This window comes from Meleagris gallopavo, chromosome 15 (genome assembly GCF_000146605.3).
Source record: "Meleagris gallopavo isolate NT-WF06-2002-E0010 breed Aviagen turkey brand Nicholas breeding stock chromosome 15, Turkey_5.1, whole genome shotgun sequence".
In the NCBI taxonomy this organism is placed as follows: domain Eukaryota; kingdom Metazoa; phylum Chordata; class Aves; order Galliformes; family Phasianidae; genus Meleagris; species Meleagris gallopavo.
This window is the reverse complement of record NC_015025.2, coordinates 13,069,296-13,091,719: the sequence shown is the minus strand read 5'-3', so window position 1 is coordinate 13,091,719 and position 22,424 is coordinate 13,069,296. Positions and strand designations below refer to the sequence as shown.

Below are 22,424 nucleotides of genomic sequence, written 5' to 3'. Positions count from 1 at the left end.
CTGCAGATCCCAGGGCAGCTCCTAGGGAGCTCAGGCCCGCAGGGCAGGGCAGGTTATACTTAGGCAGGTTCAAGTGATGACATTTCTCCTTCCTCTGCTGGATATGGCTGTCTGGATGCTGCAGCCCCCAGCACAAGGTCACAGAGTCTGCTGGAGACAAATCCCCAAGCAGCAGTGTCCTTCTACTGCTTCTTGCGCTGGCACCTGACTTCTCCGTGACAATGACCAGTTTCTGCCAGGAGAAAGCCATAGGGCACCCAGAGAACTGCTCCAGCCCCAGGCTTCATGTGTGCTGCAGCCACTCTGCTCATGAGTCTCCATCAGTTAGGATCACTCTCAGCAGCATCCTCAACAGCAGTTGGGAAACAGCCCCCTGAGCAAGGATGCGTTCTGCTCAGAGCAGTGGAAGCAGGAACAAAACTTCAGTGTCCTGAGTTCCACTTCCATGGCATGTTGCCCACACCACAGGCAACTAGCCCTGCTGTAACCAGAGCATCCCTCAGCATTAGGCTGAAGGAGGTGATGTAGGTAGCAACTGCTTTAGGAAAGCACCAGGCACTTGGTCTCAGAGCAGCCCAAAGGCCAGGGCTGTGGGCTCAGCACTCTCCCCCTGACCCCAGCCCCTCCCTTACCATTGACAATTAACTGGAGGCTGATGCGCTTCTCCAGCCCCACCAGCCTGTCCCTCAGAACCAGCGTGTACGTCCCAGCATGATGCTCTGCCACATCCTTGATCTGCATTGAAGATTGAGATTGCTTGGGAATTAGCTTCCCGTCCTTGTACCTGCAGGGAGGCAGAGAGAAAATGCAGCCACGGGGAGGAAGTGTCTCAACAAAGCACGGTCCTCTCTGCAGGGACCCCTGGGCTTTCCCCAGACCTGAGTTACAGGCCTGCACGCTGCTGTGAGGATGTGAGGTTGGAGGTGTCACGGCTTTGCCCTGAGCAGGGTTTGTGTGCAAAGCTTCCAGCTAGCTCTGGTGGGAGTGCAGCACGATGCGCTACACAACCTGACCCTAACCAGACTTCCCCTCCTTCCCTTCCCTGCTGCTGAGCCATGGGGGAACATCCCAAGAATATGGGCAGCCCTTCCATGGATGGGAGAATGCGACATCTGGGACAATCTTGGCCACAGAGGGACCTAGCAAGGAGGCTGGCCTGGTTTTCCTCCTTGGCCAGGGGAGGGAGGAGAAGAGAGGGCGGCTTGGGCCAAGAAAGGTGCGTTACCACTGGAAATCTGGTGGGGGGTAAGCCACAACTTTCACCGGCAATTTCACAGCTTCGTCTCCAGCAGTGGCTTCTATCACCGGCCCCTTCCGCCACTCCACGTTGATGAAGGGCTTTTCTGCAAGAGAAGAGGTGAGTGTGGAGGGGAGTGCAAGGAGTCAGACTGCGGTTCGATGAGGGAGCAGAAGGTGTCTTACCATGCACGATGACATCGGTGCTCTCCTCCAGCATCTGGGCGCCGTTGGAGGCAGTGCATGTGTACCTGCCCAGGTCCTGCTGGCTGACGTTGTGCAAGGTCAGGATGCTGGAGAGCTCTGTGTGTGTCTGCAGGGACCGGCGCTCAGATTCTATCACCGCTCGCTGCATCTGGTGGAACAGAACAGAGCGTGAAAGGCATCAGATGGATGGGGTTGTGTAGATGGGCTCTTCATATCTGCATTTCTTGCTGCCTCCTTCCAGAAAGGCATCTCCACGACTGACTGTGAAGGCAAGGAGCTTTGTGTGATGACCAACCAAAGCTGGGCTAAGAGTTTAGCACTGGTTTGCTTTGATCTCGGGTCCACTAGGTCACTAGGTAGAAGCCCTATAGGTATGCAAACACCATAATGCCTTCAGGGAACTCCAGTGTTTAATTGTTTGCAAGAGCCAGACTCTACCACAGAGGGAAAAAACAGAGGGAAGGGATCCCTTTGCAGGCTCTTGGTAACTCAAGCTGCGAGGCTGGAACAGCTCCTTTCAAACCTAGGATGTTTGGTCTGTATTTGTACCGGTGGAAGTGAAGCCAGTGTTTGCCCAAAAGTTCCTCAGAGGTATAATGCTTAAGAAAGGAACATGCTTTCTACAAGTAGAAGGAGTCTTCTCTCTGCCTGCTTCCTGCTGCAGGAGAGAAAAGTGGAAAAGTTCTCTGAGAACGCCAGAACGCAGCATGGTTAGGATCCTGGAGCAGAGCCCTGTGAACGCTGCCAAGAAGAACAGTGAATGGGCAGGATGGGATGACTCAGAGGGCAGCAGTACCTGTTTGCCAGGGTACGTCCACTGGAAGCGGACACCAGAGTTGAATTCGGCCCACACTGTGCAGTTCAAGACCAGCTTCTCTCCCACTAGCAGCTCCATGGCTTTCTTGGGGTACAGCTGGATGTCATACAGTTCAACCCCTGATGCAGAGAGGCAAGAAAAGATATTTCTGATCTATTAATTATTTGAAGCTGGGGTGTGGGTCTCAGGAAAGCAGAAAAGCATGGAATCTGCATCTCCAACTGTGTGGTTACAGGAGATTTGGGTATAAATTGCTGCTGCTAAGGATACCTCAGCATGGCACACAGCTAGAGGACAGGGCCAAAACTTCCCCACTTCCCCAGACTTTCACCTGCTATGTGGATGATGAAGAAATTAGATTTGAAGACCTTCTTGTCGATGACAGTCTCACACTGGACAAACAAGGAATCTCTGATCAGCTGAGTGGGTACTTGCATCCCCTTCTTGTTGTCCCAGAAAATGACTTTCCTGTCAGGGTGGATGAGGGAATTTTGCTGGAAAAAACAACATTTTCCCAAGTGAAATGAGGGGATAACAGCATTCCCACCCTTCATGCTGGCTAACATCTCTGTTTTGCGGGAAGAAATGATGCAGCATTATGCTATGCTGGTCTCCTGCTCTCTCCCCCAAGGGTTTGTCATCTAGGAATCACAGCCTCCGCTATACCCCAAGCGGCTGTATCCTGCACTGCAAGCCTCCCCATCCGCAGAGCAGGACAGAGACTTCCAGGAATGGAAAATGATAGTGATAGCTAAGGAAACTGATGCTGATGTCCCAAACATCAGCCTCACTGGGATGGGGTCTGACCTTGGGTAGTGTCCTTCCCGGGCAAGGGAAAGGCCCCTGGCCCCCGGAGCGTCCCTGGAGGGCTTTGTACAATAGTAACACTCATCCTGGAAGGATGTATTTGCATTGTAGAGTAAAAAAAAAAAAAAAAAAAAAAGGCATAAGCAAGCTGATAATAGAGTTGTTTTGAGTTGTATTTAGTACTCAGCCCCAGAGCTGCAGCCTCCTTCCCCGTGGGGTTGCTTACTACCTAGGGGGTTTTCAGCTCACAGAGATCAGAGCAAGCAGGGGATGCTATGGGACCAAATCAAAGTCTTGTTTTGTTTCAGAGAGCCAGGGAAGAGGTGCAAAGCTGGCAGGAAACCTGTGGGGTCTGCCCAAAGGAACTGGACAACACAGCCTCAACCAGCAAATAAAACGAGGAAGCCAGTGGCTTGTATTTTCCATGGAAAATGTATCTCATGCATTTTCCATTCCTGGCAGTGTCTGTACTTCTCCCACTCAGGCAATTACAAATGCACAACAAATGCAACGCGTGTTGTTCTGCAGCATCTCACCGAGATGAGCGTGACGTTGAGGTCTGGGATGGACACAAGGCACGGCACCCAAGTGTTCTCCTTCTTGCTGATGAGGAGTGTCTCTGGCTTGTTGATAAATGGCTGTTCAAAATCTAAGGAAGAGATACAAAGAGAAGGACAACTAAACAGAAGCAAGAGGAGAAGTGGAAGGAACCACAAGAATAGAAGGCTTTCTGGCTTTCTTTAACACACTGTGAGCTTGCCAGAGGGAGTGGTGCTGGGCTGATCAGCCCCATCTGTGATGTCCACAGCAGCAAACACATCGTGAATGCAAAGGGTGCGTCCCAGGTCGGCCAGCTCCTGCAACATTTGGGCAGTGCTGGAAACAACCTCCCCTTTCCTGGCCCCTTCAAGGCCTGGGTTTGAACCTTCGCCAAACCATTGGGTCTCCTGCTGGGCTCCACGCCTGCCAAGCTGGTGCCAGTGCAGGAGCGGCGGCAGGCAGAGCGACCTTCCAGGGCAAGGAAGTGAGCTGCACTGCAATGGTATGCAGATGTCATCCTGCAGCCGGCCCAGCCGGCAGATAAACAGATGAGCTGAGATTTCCAGGACTGCCACTCCACTGCCTCCCAACTGCTGCAAGCACAAATATTGACAGGAAGAGCAAAGCCACCCTGAAATGACTTAGTGAGGCCAGAGGTGGTACGCTGTGCTCCTCCACGTGGAGCCAGCACCACAATGAAGTGCTGGCAGGACAGGCTGTCCCGTCTTGCTCAGCATATTGCATGTGTCAAACCTGACAAACTCAATTTGGGTCCATTGTGGAAGGGATTCAGTGGCAGCATGCAGAGATCTACCATGGCTCTGAGCCACTGTGCCGGGCACCAAACTGATCATAGAATCACAGACTGGCTTGGATTGGAAGGGATTTTTTTCCCCTGCTAGACAATCCCTAAAACCAACCAACTAAAATGACTGCCCAAGATGTACGTAGTAATGATCCCCATTTGGGGATCCTGCTGCTCCAATCACGTTGGCCTCAACCCATTCCAACTCAGTGCTCAAACTGTTAAGCACGTAATTTTATTTTAATTTTTAATTAGAAAACTGTTGCTTCAGCCATAGTCACACTGCAAAGACCTACTCTAGAGTGAGTACAATCACAGAATCACAGAAACACCAAGGTTGGAAAAGACCTACAAGATCATCCAGTCCAACCATCCACCTATCACCAATAGTTCTCACTAAACCATATCCCTCAACACAAAATCCAAACCTTCCTTGAACACCTTCAGGGTCAGTGACTCCACCACTTCCCTGGGCAGCCCATTCCAGTGCCTGACCACTCTTTCAGAGAAGTAGTATTTCCTAATGTCCAGCCTAAATCTCCCCCTGGCGCAGCTTGAAGCCATTTCCTCCAGTCCTATCACCAGTCAAACAAGAGAAGAGGATGAACCCCAGCTCACTACAACCTCCCTTCAGGTAGTTACAGAGAGCAAAAGGTGAAGTCTTTTCTTCTACAGCTTGGGGAAAGAAGCCATGCATAGGAAATGCAATGCTGAGTTCTTCGTGAAAAGATGGATGCCCAGAGGATTCTTATTTCCTAGAGTCCTGACACAGGGCTTCTTAAATCACAGGTTTGTTTCAAAGCGTGAACATGTTCCTCATTCCTTTCCCAAGCTCTGGGCACACGAGAGGGAGGAGACACACAACTGGCAGAGGTGAGAGACTACAAGGTCCCTTCCAAGCTCAGAGGGCAGCCAAGAATACACTGATTTACTGGGCAGCCCCAGCTGCCAACGAGCTCGTGATTCATGCATTAACTCCCCTCTCTGATCCCATCACATACTTTCTATAAGGCTGTCTTAATGGGTCAGATGGGAATAATTTAGTATCTCCTTCATTAATATATGCTAAGCCTGATGAGATGGGGGCTGTACGTATCCTATTTCACTCTGATGAAGCATTCTGTATGTTTACAGCACTATCTGTAGAGGCAACAAAATACACACCAAACCAGACATGTGAGAAATGAGACACGTGTGAAAAGTTCATTTCGAGAACTGAGCTGCAGGTAAAAAAATACAGAAGAACCCATGTTCTCAGCCAAGTACAGATATTTTGTTTCTGGCAATTTCACCAAGCTCTTAAAATGACAAACGAGGCTGGTGGATAAATCTGTGGTCTGACCATGCTGTCTCCAAACATCCCTGACACTTACATCAGCCCTTCCAAACTCTCCAGGGACAGTTTCACATTGCAGTCCAGCTCAGCAGGAACAGGCAGGGTTTTATCTGGATGTTCTGCAGTGACCACAGTTACTGTATTCCTGGGTTTTCCTCGACATGTCACTTCTCTTGCCTGGAAAGTCTACCCAGGAGGATCTTGAGTTTTCCTGGCTGTTTGGTAGCCATAAGAGGGCACAACCTGATTGGAATGAGTATGAACACGTTCTGCAATCATGTGCGAAGCAATGCTATGAGATGTTGTCTGGATTTGTTGCACACAAGCTGTACGCAGGTGCTGTGAGTCCCATGCACCCTGACAGCATGGGATTTATTGCCCCTGAGCTCCATCACACATGCACACTGCTGCTCTCTGCTAAACAGAACCATTACTGAGCTGTAGATGAGGCCAAAGGTGAGAAGAGGTGAACAAGGGGACAAAGTGGCATTTGTTGGATCTTACATCCACACCTGACTGTTCCAGGAGGTTTGAAATCCAAAATTTTACAAAGGGAAATCCACATCCATAGACAAACCAGGCTCTTGCAGAAGCACACCTTGCACGTAAGCCTGTAAGGCTATTCTTTCAGCTGCATGCCTAAGCAGCTCTCTGCCTTCTCCTCGATATAAGGCTCAAGAGCAAAGAAATATCCCTGTCCAACTCACAGACGCCTCCTCCCAACATTCCTGAGATCCAGAGAAGCTCTGTTCTTCTCTAGGATGGGCAACAGCGCCCACGTGAAGAGGAGGCAATTGCCCAGACAGACCCCAATTCCTGCCCAGCAGCTGCCCAGCTTTTTCTGATTTGCTTCTACATTTTTCTCTGCACAGTTGCAGAGGTAAATTTGGCTTTGCCCTGGGACTTCTGAAAAATGCATCCTGTATGTCGTGACCTGCCTGGCTCGTGACAACTGCACCAACTCTAAGAAATGGGGGCGGAAAGAGAAATAGCTTGGCCAACTGCTTCCAGGGGACAGCGCTCGTTTATCTTGCTGGATCCTGCTGCAGGCGGTGGGGGGACAGCACAGGGGGACCCCCGAGGAACAGGGAAAGCTGAGAATGGGCCCCTGCAGCCCCTTGCTGCACTGAGGTCGCAGCTCCAAGCTTGGCAGACAGCCCTTTTCCTCCAAAACACACCTCATAATGCTGCCCGCATGGCAGCCCCTGTGCAGACTGCATGTGGGGCTGTGGCTCCGAGGAGGCTGCACACAGTGGGTCTGTGCTGCTCCTCCTCTCTGCTTAAGGAGCATTATCATTCCTTGCCCTGTTCTGCCTCTAGCATCTCTGAGAGTCCCCCCAGCTGCCCAGAAGCTAAATCCTGTGCTTTTTTTAGCGCCAGAGCATCTCTGAGACTCAACTCTCGCTCCTTAAATTCCTACATTCCAGCCCTGCTGGAGCAATGCCCCCAGGCCGGGACATAATTGAATCCCAGGTGCTGCTGCCATCCCCTAGAAACGGACGGATATTGATTCCTGCATGAGGAGCAGCCCTTGGTCCTTTCCCCAAGCCTGCAGCCCTGGGAGACTGGGAGGGGGTGTGGGAGGCAAGCGGGATCTTTAATCTGTCTGATTTTGTGTTGGTGCATGTAGTCCAGCCCCAAGCCCTCCACTCACCTCACCGTATGGCTCTTACCTCTCACAAAGACATAGCAGCTGACCGCTGTGGTGCCCTCGATTTTGGCATCAATGTACTTGTAATAGCAGCGGTAGTAACCCGTGTCATTGGCCTGGCTCTCCGTCAGCACCAGCACTTTGCAGTAGGGCTTCGTGCCCGTCCCCTCGCAGTCCTCTTCCCGGATTGCCCGGCCTCCACTGGGCGCTGCTGAGGCCATGAATTCCATCTCCTTCTCCTTCCCACTGGGGTCCACCTTGCCCCCAGGCCACGACCACTCCAAGGGATGCTGGCCTCTGGAAATAGGCAAAAAGGAGAATTAGCTTTGGGGCAATTAGAGTGACCACGGTGGGGGTTTTACAGCCCACTGCTTCCCTCCCACGTACACGCATGGCCCTGCATACGTCCCAAATAGCCTCAGCTCTCAGGCTGGGGCATGGAGGAACAGCCCTCTTCCGCAGAGGGAAACAGGTGCAAGGAGAAGGCAAGCAGAGGCCAGTCCCATTCCCCAGGTCACATCCTGGGCATGCCAGGCTGTCAGATATCACTCCCTCCCGTGACTTCATCCTACTGCTGTTGATGCCAGGACAGGGAGCCATATAGGATCCTGAGGGAAATAACCCATTTATTCTCTATTCCCCCTTGTTATTAAGAGTTCAGAGCTATTAAGAATGCATATGGACGTGATAAGTTCCCCTGGCTCAGCACAGCTGCTGGCTGGGACCTGTGTGATGAACGGAGTGGGAAGGAAAGCAGATTGGAGAGAAAACAAGAGAAAAGCAGGAAGGAGTCAGGGATAGAGAAGAAACCTCCAGCTCGAGCATGCATATGTGTATTTATATATAGCCAAGAATGCCCAGCATGGGAGGTGTATGCACACACACACACACAGGCACCCTACCACAGCTTGCTCTGACTGCTCTTGTTTACTACTAACAAACCAAGCTTTCATGCCATGCTGGAAGTTTCCTTCCGTGAAATCAGAGCCCCTTTCAGAGCACAGCGCAGTCCACACCTGAATGTCTGCCAGCATAGCCGAAAGTCACTGAAAAATGTGCAAAAAAGAGATGGGAACAAAGAAGACATCTCAAGAGACAGCTGGGGGACAAAAATGGCTTTTTGTCAGCACTGTTTGTTATATTAGGGGATACTGGAGTCACCTCTTATGCCATTTGGGAATAGGCAGATGGAGACAAGCAGCTCCTCAGCCTGGAGATCCTTGGAGCAGGGCTGGGGTAGATGCTTCTGAGCATAGCCAAATCACAAGTGTCACCACAGCGAGATCCTGACTGCAAGGGACAGCGTGGCTTTTGCTGCTGCAGCCATACACCCACTGCACCAGGCACAGAGCGGTATCTGGCCCCAGGCAAAGCTGAGAGCTCCAACTCCCAACTGAGCAAAGGAGCCCCAAAGCCCTTTGCGTTTGCTCAGGCATTTTTGGCACTCGGTGTGCAGCAGGGTAATTGTACAAGTCTCCAGTGTTTCCTCTTTCTGTTTGTTTACCCGCTGGGATTTTCACGCATTATCAGACCTACTTGTTTTATTAACCATCAAGGCCAGCAGTAGCTGAGTGACACGTATTTATATAAACACGGATGGGCCAGTGCAAACAGCCCTGACAACCAGCCCGTGGGCTGAACTAAAACATTCCTTGCATCATTTGCTGCTTGACCAGACCCAGCGGGGACACAGAAGGTAAAGGCATTAATGTGAGTCCAAGTTGGTGTCTCTGGTGTGTAAAGATGACCAGATGAATGCAGGAATGAGGCCAGGCTCACCTGGATTTCTCTCTGAGGCTGCCCTGTGTGTCTGGGAAAAGGTCCAGGCAGCACTTTGGGACTGCTCTCTCCCACCTATCTGTCATCTTTGAAGATTTGTTCCCAAGTTATTTTCTTTCAGCTCTGTGATAAGGTGTCTCTGGGCAACGGAGCCTGCTGATGCCAGCTGGAAACAGATGCACTGCAGGCTTCTCTGCAGCTGTTTTTCTAAATCTTTTTCAGGACAGATGCTCTTCAAGGGAGTCGTTGCAACTGGCACTGCTTTTCTTCAATCCTCTTTGAAGCTCCCGCATGCGGTATGATGGCAAAGCTGGCTGTGGCTTTGGGCTGAGGTGAGATAAGGCAGATTCCCCCTCAGCAGCCCAGAGGATGCTCACAGCAGTCGCACACCCGTAGGAAGAAGCAGCAGGTGTGGTACGTGCCCCGGACACTGCTGCAGAGCCATGTGGCAGGGCACTGCCTTGTCCTCAGGCTCCTCCATCCCCGCTGCAGTGCTCATTTCCTCTGCAGGAGCCAAGAGGGCTGCGGGGTCAAATACTTCCTTTCTGCCAGAGCAGACTTTATGCATTCGCAAACATCTGTGAGTCAGCTCTATGAACAAGTCACTGGGCAGCAAAGGACAACTTTGCTCTTTCCTCTCTAAACACCACGGCTCAGAGATTCTCCTTCTCCCTCCAGGTACCCAGCACCTGTGGCGTGGGATGGGATGGGGCTGGCATGGCCAGGATCAGCTTGATCCCTCCATAAGTTTCTGCTGTGGCGCAGCTGGCTCCTGCAGGCTCCGCTCCAACATTCATGAGTCGGAAGGGCACAAGCTCTGCTTCTCCCCGTGCAGGCTGACAAGAGCATGAATGCAGAGATGCACAATGTTTTTTTTCCTTCCTTCTCAGGATGGGAGCTAATAAAAGACATACTGTCCATCAGTCCCTTCACCCTGCTGTGCTACATGCCTCAATTAAAACATCACTGTGGCTTCCAGCCAGCCATGGCACGATCTGTATTTGCTGGAATGCTCCTACCCAGATCCTCTGCTCTGCTTGGATGAACGCACTGTGTTGGGCGATGGGGGAACCTCAGCACCCAGTGAGTCCTTGTGGGTGTGCTGTGTTTTCGGGCTTCTGTGAAGAATGCTCAGCTCCAGAAACATCCCATGGCCTGGCATGGCCTCTTGACACTTCTGGGGCAAGGAGGAGCAGGAGAGGGGCTGCTAAGCTGCAAGTGTGGGAGATCCAGGCTGAGCTGTGAGGGAGCCTGAGAGCGCAGCCAGCTGTGGGACTCTCACACTCAGTGGGTGAAGCTGAAAAGGTCTGCAGGGAGCCTCATGCGGGAGGATTTGGGCTTAGTTTTCTGCTGCAGTGCTGCTTTGAGCAAGCCTGTGCTCCTGGCTCCAGGGCAGCTCGAAGAGCAGCCAGAGGACATTGTTCTCAAGGGAAGAACCAGGGTCAAACCAAAGCCACCTCCAACATGATGCTCAGCAAAGAATCTCTGGATCCTGGATTTGATTTTGTACTTGTTTCTGCCCTACCCTGCCCCATCACCCTCTTCTTTGCCTGTTCTCTTGGTGGTCTGCATGTTTTTCCCTTCAGCTCCCATTAACACAAGCCAGGTCTTCCCAGCGTGGGCCATAGTCCAGAGAAGAGGTTGGAGTAGCAGCTGGGTGTAATTAGAGATCCAGGGACCAGGAAAGATTTACTTTTCATTCAAAAGTAGTAATAGTGTCCCACAGGCAAAATCATCTTCTCAAGGCGTGGGGCAAACACAGGCTTGAGATCTCACAGGGAGAAGGGGAACCTCAGAGCCATGCTGAGACTTGTCACCTGTGGGTGGCGCGAAGGATGCTGCACAACTTCAGAGGGGCACATTTTTTCCCACTGTGATTCTCCTTCATACTAATTGACAGCTAGCAAGTGCACAAAGAAAGGGCAATCTCATCCTTCCCATCCAGGAAAAGAAAGGCTTTTCGCTTCATGGTGCTAAATAGGTCTGTTCATGCTTGACCGCAAGAGACACTTTCTTTAACCACACCTCCAACTTCAGAATGTCTTTTAGCCTTGGATCAATCTGCAGGCAACACAAGGCTGTCTCTGCAGGTCCCAATTTCCCATTGGCTTCCCTGCCTGAAGCTGCAGCAAGAACACAGGTCTGTCTCACTGTGTGTGGTACTCGCAGCCAATGTGGGAGGCTGTGGCCAAACATGTCCAGGGTGACCTGGGAAAGTCTTGCTGGGTCTGCAGAGAGTCAGCACAGCAAGAGCCAGGATCTCCAAACTCCCTCTCCACACTCTCCATGGCAGATTGTGGCTGACCACAGCCCAGTCATGCATTTCCTACAGCCTAGCACACACCACAGCTCCTCAGGTCACTCTATGAACAAGCCCACAGACACTTGGCTTCCCAGACCATGTGGAATCAGCTCAGTATGAGCATCAAGCAGCCTTTCTTCTGTCTCTATTCCCTGGCAGAGAACTGATTCACAAAGAAGAGTAATGCCATCTGTTCCAGAGAAAGTTAAATATGTTTGCGACAAGATGTGAACACAATACAAGCCAAGTGTTTGTAGTAATTGCTTAGTGGTTATATATAACACTGAGAAATACCCTTTTGAGGCCCATGCTGAATTTATACCCCTACTGAGCCCTAGCACTCAGATCCCAGGCATGGATCTGCTTTCAGCTGCTGGAGGGAAACTCCAGCTCGGCTTTTTTTTTCTCTCTCTAATGTGTTTTCCAAGATAAGGAGTAGTGATGAGAACATGTACAGTCAAATGCCCCAGTGAGGGACAAATCAGTTCAGACACAACATATTCTCAGAGCCAGGCTCCAAAATGACCAGCTCCTCCCTAGGAGTTATTGACCCAGCCTGGCTTGGGCTTCTCTTCCTTCACCCTCAAATGTGCAAAGCAGAGAATGAAATCCCAGCTTTATAGAAAAGCTGGCAGCCTCTCATAACCAACACCAACTGCAGCCCCGCCTCCTCCTACGGGCATTTCTCCATGCCCCCCAAATAATCTGCCAAATTTGGAAACCAGAACTACAACTCCAACACTGTGATGAGGTGAGAACAAACATCAGAGGCAAGACCAGGAGAGTTAGGAGGCCAGTTCCCCTGAAGAACTTACAAGGAAGCCATCAGATCGCGCAAGTGTTTGCCTTCCTTCTGCCTGCAAGACTCCAATAGAGGTTAACACCATCTCCTTTGAGATGCCTCCAGCTTCTTTTTTCAATTAATTGATTAGATTAATTCACACTTGGTTCATGTAGCAGATTTCTAACTAGCCATGCTTATCTACAGGTATGCTGCAGCTAAGATCCCCCTGACTCTCCTTGGCGGCTCCTTACCAGCTATGAGTGGTCTATAGGCAGAGTTGTGCTTGCCTGCACCATACCTGCAGGTGATGGTCAGCGTGTCCTTGGCGTTGATGATGTGTTCTTCCTCAGTGATACTAAGAGTAGGAGGGGTCATAGAATAGCTGCTCACCAGATCTGTGGAGAGAAAAGAGATAGGGTGTGATGCAGACATCTGCTACTGCAGACCCACTGATGTGAGCAGCAGCTGGGCATCATGAGCCTGGACTGGAACAAAGCCTCTTGAAGCAAACTTCTCACCTTACAATCATTAAGGTTGGAAAAGAAAACTAAAATCATATAGTCCAACCATCAATCCATCATCATCATGACCACTAACCACGTCCCTCAATGCCACTCCAATGCCAGAAAAAGAATGAAAGATTAGAAACCAGGGCATCAAGGTGTTCCTTACCAGATGTCTTAGGCTGAACTCATCTGCAGCGCTGATAAATGATATATGCTAACCAGAGTCTTGCCAATTTTTCTGTATCAAAGTAATCAAGGCTACAAAAAATCCACCTGCAAAGGGATCACAAGTGCTCTTGGATTTGTACAGAGGCTCTCAGGGGCCAGCAGGCCCTTCTGCCTTTGGGTACAGGCAGTCACCTGAAGCGGACTGACCCTTTGGGGATGACAGCAGCGCCCTTCCCTTAGTGCCATGGGGGACAGGAATTCCAGGAGTGAAACTATCCAGACTCACAGGAGATGCAGATAAACACATTATCACACACTTCTCCCAGCTTTCGTCTGGGAGAGTCCCACTCCTGGTGGGCTCACATCTCCGGCACGCAGTGCAGGACACGCACCGTGCGAGCTGCTCATGGACAAACATCTCGAAGTACCGGTTACTCTCGGAGCTGTTTTCCATTAGCACGGTGCTTCTAACTGTCATTGCTTCATGATCTTTATCTTAAAACTCCAGCTTCTGGGGATACAAGATAATGCAGAAAAAAAAGCTTTGATGACTGTAAGACGAGTGAGCAAACTAACCAGAGAGGGGAAAAAATAGAATTGTGAAATGTGAAAACGTGACTCAGGTAGATACTAAATGCTAAGGAAGAAAGGAATGCAATAAATATGCTGCTAGCTTGATCTTTATAGACGTGTGAGGTTTGTGCAATTGCAGCTTGCTCAGGTCTGACTCCTTCCTTCATACCATTTAAACCCATTTATCAATCACAGAGTAACCTGGCAGAGCCGCAGCAATGCCACGTGAGGCCTCTCCTCCAAAACCAGGGCCTACGGATGCAAATCTCCTAATAGGAGAGCCCTGCCACACTCTTCAGGACAGCCTCAAACCCGCCCTCAGCAACCAGGGGCATCAATAGGGTGCCAGTCCCTAGCAACACCAGGCCTTGGAGGGGCAGTGCTTAGAGCTAGGCCGCGGGGAAGCCATGGCTGCTGCGGGGGCTGCAGAGGGACGTGCCGAGCAGCACTGCAGGGCTGAGCCTGCCGGCCTCCTTCTGCCCAATTGTTCTCCGTTTCCTTCCCGCCCATGCGTGGCTCCGCAGCAGCTATCCCCATGGCTGCCCCCATGGCAACGGCAGGATGCAGGCCGTTGCCGCCATCTCCCTCGCCCTGGCCCTCCTCTGCCTGCATGGAGCCCCGCCTGCCATGGCTGGTTCCACAGACAGCCATCAGTGTCATCAATGAGCCAGCCACCACAGCAGCCATTGCTTGGTGTTCAACCAGTCCGTGGGGTCGGTGTCATGGAGGACGCTCTGCTTCCACTTCCCCTTCCCCAGTGCAGGGGACTGGGGATGTCCCACACAAAAATGTGCCCTGTGGGCTGTGAAAATAAACAAGCACATTTTTGGTCAAATCCCTTCAAAATGTAACGAGGTTTATTAAAAAAGGCGGGGAGGAATCTGACCACTAAGCTGCACTTCCTATGAATGCCGGACACAATTATCCCCCTGCAAACACTGCTCTCCAGATGGCCACGGCCTGTCAGTGCCCCACATCAGCGAGAATGTGACAGACTCACGTTTGCCATGGGGCTGGGCTGGTTCCCTGAAAGCTCATCTCAAAACCTTGGCACCACGCAAAGCCCTAAACCCATAACCAGGGATGGTGGGAGCCTCATGGCTGATGCGCAGACAAATAACCCCTGCACACCTTCACATGCCATGGGGTGACCTGCTGCAACCAGCACCGGGGGGTGGAGGGGAAAGGATCTGTGCAGGTTGAGGCTGTGGGATTCCTGCAGATGCATCCTGTCTGCGGCGCTCCACAAGTACAACAGGAAAAGGAACCACGGCTCCCTCTGAAAGCACCACAGTGTGGGGTTGGGGATGCTCCCGTGGCCAGTGCAGGGCTGGGCCCTGTGGCTACCCAGTCCCCCCACTATTCCATGTGGCCATCCAGCCACCTCTCTGGCCTCTGGCTGGTGTCAGTTTTGGGGACTTCCTGTGCAGGTGCTCACAGTCACCTACTGCACCCAGCACAGGCAAGGGATGCACAGAGCTATCTACCTGCAAAAGCATCTGCAGGGCCACAAACTTTCCCCAAAACCACCCTCCATTTCCCTCTATGTTCATTAGCTGGATCCACCCCCTACTGCACCATCCCTCCCCGTGGGAGGGGGTGCCCCATAAGTGCTGATCTCGGCCATTAAATCTCCTCCGACCGGCACACAGATGGTTTGTGTCTCTGGCAAATCCCAGGGTGCGAGGGAGATGTCTCCAGAGCACTGAGAGTCTCCTCTTCTCCCAGTCCCTCCTTCCCCACCTCCAGCCCCCGTGATGCTTTATCTCCTCGGCCTGCGGGCGCACACTGAATTGTGCCCTTGTGCAGGGAGAGCATTAATGTAATTAAAAAGGCATGCGGCAGCCCCGGCAGGCTTTGTTTTTTCAAGATGGTTTCCAAGCAAGTTGGCAGTGGGATATTAAAATAAACAGAAGGGGGATTGATGGGATGCGGAGAGAGGAAGCAGGATCCCACAGCCGCTCACACCTTGTCTAATTTCAGAGAAGTGCACTTTCCAGCAGTTTCTCTAGCTTGATCTCTCAGTACATGGCTCTGAAAGGGGCAAGGCTGAATCTTCTCCTTATCACGGGCGGCTCCATCATTTTCCCCAGCCCTTTCCACCTCTCTTCCCACAGCCTGCAACCACCACAGCTCTCAGCACAACGGCAGGGCTCCCATATGGTGTGCAGCCATGTCCTGCACCCTAGGGCCTGGCTGGGAAGCCATGCTCCCCCAGGAAGGGTTATCCACCGTAGAGTGCCCTGCAGAGACTAAGCAGCCTGCAGGAAGCCCTGTGCCGGATCCTGCTTCCAAGCCCCTGCATACCCCGCAGCCCCTCTCCGCTTCCCCTTCCCTCCCTCTCTGCTGAGTCGGCCCTGCTGACTGATTAACGGGGCGCCTTTCCGGAGAGGCATTTTGTTCACACTCTGTCCTTCTCACTGACTTCCTCCCCCAGTGCTAGGCTGGATTGCTCTTGCTGTAGCCACCATGAGTCCCCAGCTAAATGCATCTTGTGCTCCTGCTGCCAAATTCAGTGCCTGGGGGTTCTGTGATCGGAGCTGGACAATAACATGCATGCAGCAAAGCTCCCCTGGACACACTCTTTATGTGCTTTTGGTCCCGATCCCTCCAGCTCTCCCTTCTTGCTCAATTCCTCTTTCCCTCTTCCCTTTGCTCAAGAAAAGTCACCCTGATCCTGCTACTGCTCCATCTTCACTCTGGGTCTGGAGCTAGCAGATAGAGTGATGCAGCTCCTCTTGCACAGCATCTCCTGTTTCTCTTGGGTCTCACCCCCAGCCTGAACCCTTGGCTGCCCCAAGCTCAGACCCTCTATGGAGGCTCTTTCTGCACAAGCAGGGAAAGGCATGCACTTAGCAGCTATGGTGCATGATAACATGTCAATGTCAGCAAATACCTGCTCCTGGAAAGTCAATGACAAAATACAGTTGGCAGCTGGGGAAACAACACTTTTTGATGCGAAAGAGAGGCAAATCTCTTCTCTGGGTTTCCAGGTTGGGCTCATCAGAATCAGCAGCATTTGCCTTCAAAACTCCACATGCACCATTTCTCCTTGCCCTGCAGATCCTAACCCTGGCACACACACATGCAATCCCCATGCTCTGCTCCAATCACCCCTTCCCCCACAACTGTCTGGAGACAGGGGACCTAACCCTAACACTAATCCACACACAGGAAGTCCACATGCCAGGTGGAGAACCACACCAGCATCCCCTTGCAGGGCTGAATATCCCACGTGGAGCAGCTCCTGCCCACACCCAGGGCAGGCATCCAGCCGTGGGCTGGAGCAGCAAAGTACAAACATCACGCTCACAAGGATGCATGGCTGGCATCTCCTTCTCTTGTTTTGCAGAGAGGTGTGATATCACATACAGATGAGAAATGAATGGCCGTGGGGATGAAGCATTGGGTGTTTTCTCTCCAACCTGACGGTGGGCAGGGAGAGCCCTAAAGCACAGTGAGAATGGACACCAAAACAGAGCAGCCTCTGCCCCAGGACTGCAAGCAGGGTGCTGCTCCCTTGGCCGTGAAGATTTACATCCATGGAACTCGCCTCCTGAAATATCATCAGACACAAATATGGTGGAGCTGTGCCCTCACCACTCTGTAGATATTCACAAAGCATCAGGTACTCCTTTGCTCCACACAGGGAGCAAAGACATGAAGGGATTCCTGCAGGGATCTCCTGCAAGGGAGACAGGAGATTAATAATTACAGGAATTCAATCAAAACTCACAGTGTTGGGTTGATCATCATTAGCATGTGCTGGAGCCTTAGCATCCAACACTACAGTACAACAGCCCTGTGGCTGCGACCCAAACAGCTGCCATAGCCTCAGTGCTAGCACCCCAGGGTCTGCTTCACCTCTCAGCGTTCATAGGCTTTAAGTAACTGGTTATTTTTTATTGGCAAGGCACACAATCCCATAATCCCTGCACTGATGGGAAGTGAAGGAAAGCTGCAAGCCCTTTGGGTTCCTTTGGCTTTTAGACTCGCAAGCCAGTGGCCCCATCAGGAGGCAGAAACAGAGGAGTTCAATACAGAGTGCAACATGGAAGCACCCAAACCGCCATGTGCCACTGCTTCAGGCACCCAGCATGGGCACAGCCACCCACGTGCCAGGAGTGGCTGCCACGCTGTGCCCTGCAGCATCCCCATCACACAGTGTTTATCTGTCTGCCTCTCTCCTCTCCCCCCGCAGGAAGCACTATCTCACCATCGCCCTGCTTGCTCCAGCCCTGTTTCCTGCTCCATCCTGCCAGGTTTACCCTGCTTTTTCCTCCCCCCCTCCCCCTGCCCCATAGCTCTCAGGCCATGTTTGCATTTCTGTCTCCTGCCGTCTTTCCTCTCCCTCCCCCCGATGCTCGTTCCCTACTCCATCCTCCCCAAGAGGTTGCGTCCTGAGCCAAAGTTAGCCTCTGTCAGGTACCCCGCGTCCGGCCCGGGGCAGCGGGTCAGCCGGGGCCACCCTGCAGACCTCCTCCAGGATCTCTGCTGTCAGCAGCCTCCCTGTGCCCCGGGGGAGCGGCTGTTTGCTGCTCTTGCTGGGCCAGAGATGCTCCTGCACATCACAGCCTGTTTCCCCACCAGCCCGCCCTTCGCTGCTGGCCAGACAGTGCTTTGTTTGGTCCCTCACTCCCTGGATTGCTCCGGGTTTGTTGGCTGCCTACTCCTGCCCAGAGAATCTTTTTCCTGCTTTTGAGATAGAGGATGCTCCAACCATCTGTGTGTTTTATTTCCTTGTAGAAACTAACAAGCCGAGGATTGTTTCCTCCCCCTGACATTTCAGAGGGCAGCTCTGGCACAGCAGAACACACAGTGCCTGCAGACAGGAACAGCCCCATTCTGCCCAGAGGATTCACTCTCGAAGGGCCAGAAAGCCCAGACATGCCAGAATGGGCAGCTCCCACCTTGCCACTGCCCCTGCACAGCCCTGCTTAGCAGACACGGCCACCCCTCCTCCAGCAGCTCCTATTAACTGCATAGCTAAACCCTTGTAGAACTCAAAACTACCCTCCCACATCCTAAAGACTGTCAGGTTGCTTCTCTTCCTACTTTAATTTACTTCTTTCCAAATCTCACCCTGCTCACATTCTCTGCCCCTGCAGGACGTGATTAGTGTGGCACAGAAAGAGCAGAGGGATCGGACGGCGTTAGGGGTTGGAGACAGAACCAGCACCATTTGTTGCACCTCTTACCGGAAAGGATGCAATGGATGGACAGGTGAGGTACCAGACTCGGTACCATTAACCACATCCCTACCACCAGTTGATCTGTGAGCCATGATCAGGTGAAGCACCCTGTGAAGAGAGCCCAGAGCTGGGCCAGTGGGAGGGCAGAGCTCAGTGAGGTGGCATCCACCTCTCGATGGGAGATGCATCTAACTGGGAAGTCAGAGGGATCCCCAGCACCACCACTAAACACAGAGAGAAAAGGGCAGTGGCATTTGGAAAGAAAATAAATCAAGTTAAATGCTTGCTTTTTGCTTGATGTGCGTGGGTTTAATTGCTGGCCTTTGGAGTTTGGCTTTTCCCAAGACTGTTGACTCGTGGATGGGCTGAGCAGGTCAGCAAAGCAGTGCCCAGACAGCATCAGGGTGGGCTTCTCTGGGCACCTGCAAGGCTTGCAGCTGGGCTGGGAGGCACTGTGCCAAGAGGAGAAGCCCTGCTGCTCTATCTCCCCACCCCTGGGGTCTGCATCCAGATGTTTGCTACTTGGCTGCCAGCAGAAATCAACACAGAGCCTTCCAACCATGCAGCTGCCCCAGAGCTGGCAATGCCTACCCTGCTCCACAGCACAACCTGTCCTCAAGCTGCTCTCCAGCTGCTGACTGCAGGAGAGCTGATGAGCAGGGTGAGTGGGGGAAAAAACAGTTTTGCAATTAGGTGATTATCTTAGAATCATAGAATCACCAAGGTTGGGCCTTGGAATACCTGGATTCAGTTCTCCATCTGCTCCAGGCTCCCTGTAATGCAGCCTCTGTGCACCTCTAGCAGATCAGCAGGAACTGGGCTGCTTTAGCTTGGGAAAAAAATACTCAAGGAAAAAAGGAGGAATCCTTACAGCTCCGGATAAAAGATAACATGAAACAAAGAAAATAGATTTATCCCAGAGTCAATGCAACATTAAAAAGCTCCATTAGATGAAGACGGGTCCAGAAAGTAGGAACCACAAGCAAAGGGCAGGAGGAACATTAACTTCCTGATCATCAAAGACAGGTTTTCAAGCAACAAGTATAACCTAAAAATAATCATAATGAAAAAGCAAAGGGAAGAGTGGTCACGGGCATGAGAGCACGCTGCTGCCTGGGGAGCCTGAGCGCACAGAGCCTTCCACGTGCAGCCTCCATGTGCACACCCGCACGTGTGCACAGCGCATCCGCACAGCCCCTTCTGCCTCCACCACCGGGGTGGGCATGGGGGGAGGCAGGAAGATTGCAGGGATCTGCTTCAAAGAAGTATTCGTCACTGGGGCAGCGGCGGAGGAAGGAAACCTCAGGTAGAGGTCAGACGTGTGAGCGGGGAGCACTGCAGGAACAGCCGAGTGATCACTGCAGACCCGAGAGCCCCCCCCTCTCCCCAGCATCCACGAGCAGGGAGAATAGGAATTTCAGCCTGAAAAACACTACAGCACAGTGGACTTTCTGCTACCCCCAAAGGCAGCTGGAGCTAGCCAAACCCAGAGTCTTCCCTGACGTGGTTAATAAAAATCTGACTGCTCTCTGCGGGATCCCCAAGAGGAACAGGATTGGAGAGGAGTGCAGTGATGTTTCTGCCTGCACGCAAGGCCCTGCTGGGCTGCTCCTCACACCAATGAGCCAGCAGGTCCTGCCTTCTTCCTGCCAGCCCTGTGCGGTGCCCAGGGTGTGGTGCGGACACGCTCTGGGTTTCTCTTGGCACACAGCTGTGCCCACAAGCCAGGACCTGCTGCAGTGGGAGATGATAATCATCAGCTCTAAGAGCCAAAGTGCATCGAGGCATCCGCGTCACTTGAGATTAGCTGGTGGTGAACATCTGCACAACTCACTCTCTCCCCACCTCCTCCTAACACCCCTCATGCAGATATGAAATTCATCTAACTCCCTTCCAAGAGAGGCTGAGTTTGAAATGTCACACTCTGTAGATCACAGCAGGACTCCTACGATGGAACACCCAACCCAAATGGCAGCATTGGGCTGTGGTGCTATTTGAAGGCCGGCAAGCTACACCAGCTTATGCTGCTTTTAAAAATAGCTTCCAAGGGGGTTACCAAACTCCATAATGACCCAATTACAAAGCTCTACCCAGAGGTTAACAGTTGTTTTCCCATTCAAAGGTGCTTCCCTTCCACGCAGCCCAGCGGGCAGAGCACGCAAGCAGCCCGATGGGAAGGAAGCGTTGACACATGCGAACGACTTCCAGTGGAGAAACAGAGTACCAACAGGGGGAATGGTGCTAAGGAGACCACACGCCACTTCCTCAGCTGTTGCTGCCTGGACACTGCCAGGTGCCCACAGCCTCACGGTGTGATAGGAAGGCATTGGCTTGGGACCATTTTGAAAGGTGGCAATTGGTCCAAGGGGCTGAGTAGAGGTGTAGGCAGGGGGATCAGAGTCCCTCTACTGTTTCACCATGGGCACCTCTTCTCACTCGTACAACTTTCCTAAGTTCACATGGGGCCCTGTTTATTTTTCTTTCTTTCTTTTTTAAACCTGCTATTGTACTAAGAAGTGTTTTTCTTTTGGAAAAGGTGACTGCGGGGCCAACACCGCACGGAGTCTCCTGCTGCCTTTTCATCACCACTATAACCCCATGATCAACGCTTATCTGTGATGAAGGCAGCTTTGTGTTCCCACTGTCGTATAAAAGGAGACCCTGGCACTCCCCTCCTGCCCCATACATTCTTTGAAATGCCACCCAGGCCTTGCCAGTGCCCTGACCAAGTGGTTCCTCTGTTCTGCGCACTGGAACATCACAGGGGAAGAGAGGATGGATAGCATATGCCCAGATCCCATCCCAGTGTAGAGTCCTCAGGCTAGATGGATGTCCCATAAAGCAACACTGGATGACTCCATTTGCAGCACAGCATCACCTACCCCTTATTCCAGTCCCAGCACAATGGCCCTGTACTGCCCAACCATCAGCTCAGGGACACCCACGGTGTGAATACGAGCATCTCTCATAGGACACCTTGCATCGCAATCGCAACCGCTCCCCACCATTGAACCTCTGCTCTTAGCTTCCCGAGGCCTAAGAGCTGCAGCACCATGATGGGATGACGACCACTCAGAGCAAATCACAGTGGGGACAGCTCAGGCTGGGACAGCCCACGGCAAAGTGATGGATTTCTACAGGCACTCAGTGCCGTCACCTCTGCTGGATGCTGTTTCTTTGCTGTCATCACTCTGAGCTGGCAGTTTTCAAATCCAAATACAAATCACAATTTGTGCCCAACCTTCTGCCTTGGTAGATATCAAGATTTACTGCTGTCACAGGAAACTATTGACTTTACCCTTACTTTTGTCAGTATTTATTTTTTTAGGTCACCACATGCACCATCCATCTCAGCAGACGGCCGTATTTCAGAACGAGGGAAAACAAGTTGCAGGCAGAGGGCAGAGCCCTGGAGCCAGTCCACAGCACACACACATCTGCATGGACACACACATGCTTCCCCAGCCAACACGGGTCCCACACACCCTTCCCACATGGGGAAATCATGCTGGGTTTGGGATGCTCCTTTGCTTCACCCTGCCCGTCCCTGAGCAGCTCCCCAACAAAAGCCCTTCAACATGGAGGACGGCACAGAGCATCTCCAAAAGATGCCTCTCTCCCCCTCTGGCTGCAGGCCATGGGGTAGGGCACTATTTTCAGCTTTGCTGTGACTGCGTCCGGGTGAGATGACGGCTGTGGCAGGAAGGTGCTGTGGAAAGTT

The 22,424-nt window shown here is 52.1% G+C and overlaps 1 protein-coding gene across 3 annotated transcripts in view; it reads right to left on the bottom strand.

The window, feature by feature from the left end:
• Nucleotides 1-12,711, bottom strand: part of FLT4 (fms related tyrosine kinase 4) — a 31,935-nt gene extending 19,224 nt beyond the window's left edge. For all 3 annotated transcript variants that reach the window (XM_031555729.1, XM_031555731.1, XM_031555730.1), the window contains exons 1-8: nucleotides 12,563-12,711; nucleotides 7,422-7,696; nucleotides 3,604-3,716; nucleotides 2,592-2,754; nucleotides 2,240-2,379; nucleotides 1,423-1,591; nucleotides 1,226-1,343; nucleotides 633-784 (exon numbers count right to left, since the gene is read on the bottom strand). In XM_031555729.1, coding sequence (XP_031411589.1) covers nucleotides 633-784; nucleotides 1,226-1,343; nucleotides 1,423-1,591; nucleotides 2,240-2,379; nucleotides 2,592-2,754; nucleotides 3,604-3,716; nucleotides 7,422-7,696; nucleotides 12,563-12,696 — 1,264 coding nt within the window. In that variant the 5' untranslated portion in view covers nucleotides 12,697-12,711. The remainder of the gene's footprint in view (nucleotides 1-632; nucleotides 785-1,225; nucleotides 1,344-1,422; nucleotides 1,592-2,239; nucleotides 2,380-2,591; nucleotides 2,755-3,603; nucleotides 3,717-7,421; nucleotides 7,697-12,562) is intronic.
• Between the last annotated feature and the right edge of the window lie 9,713 nt (nucleotides 12,712-22,424).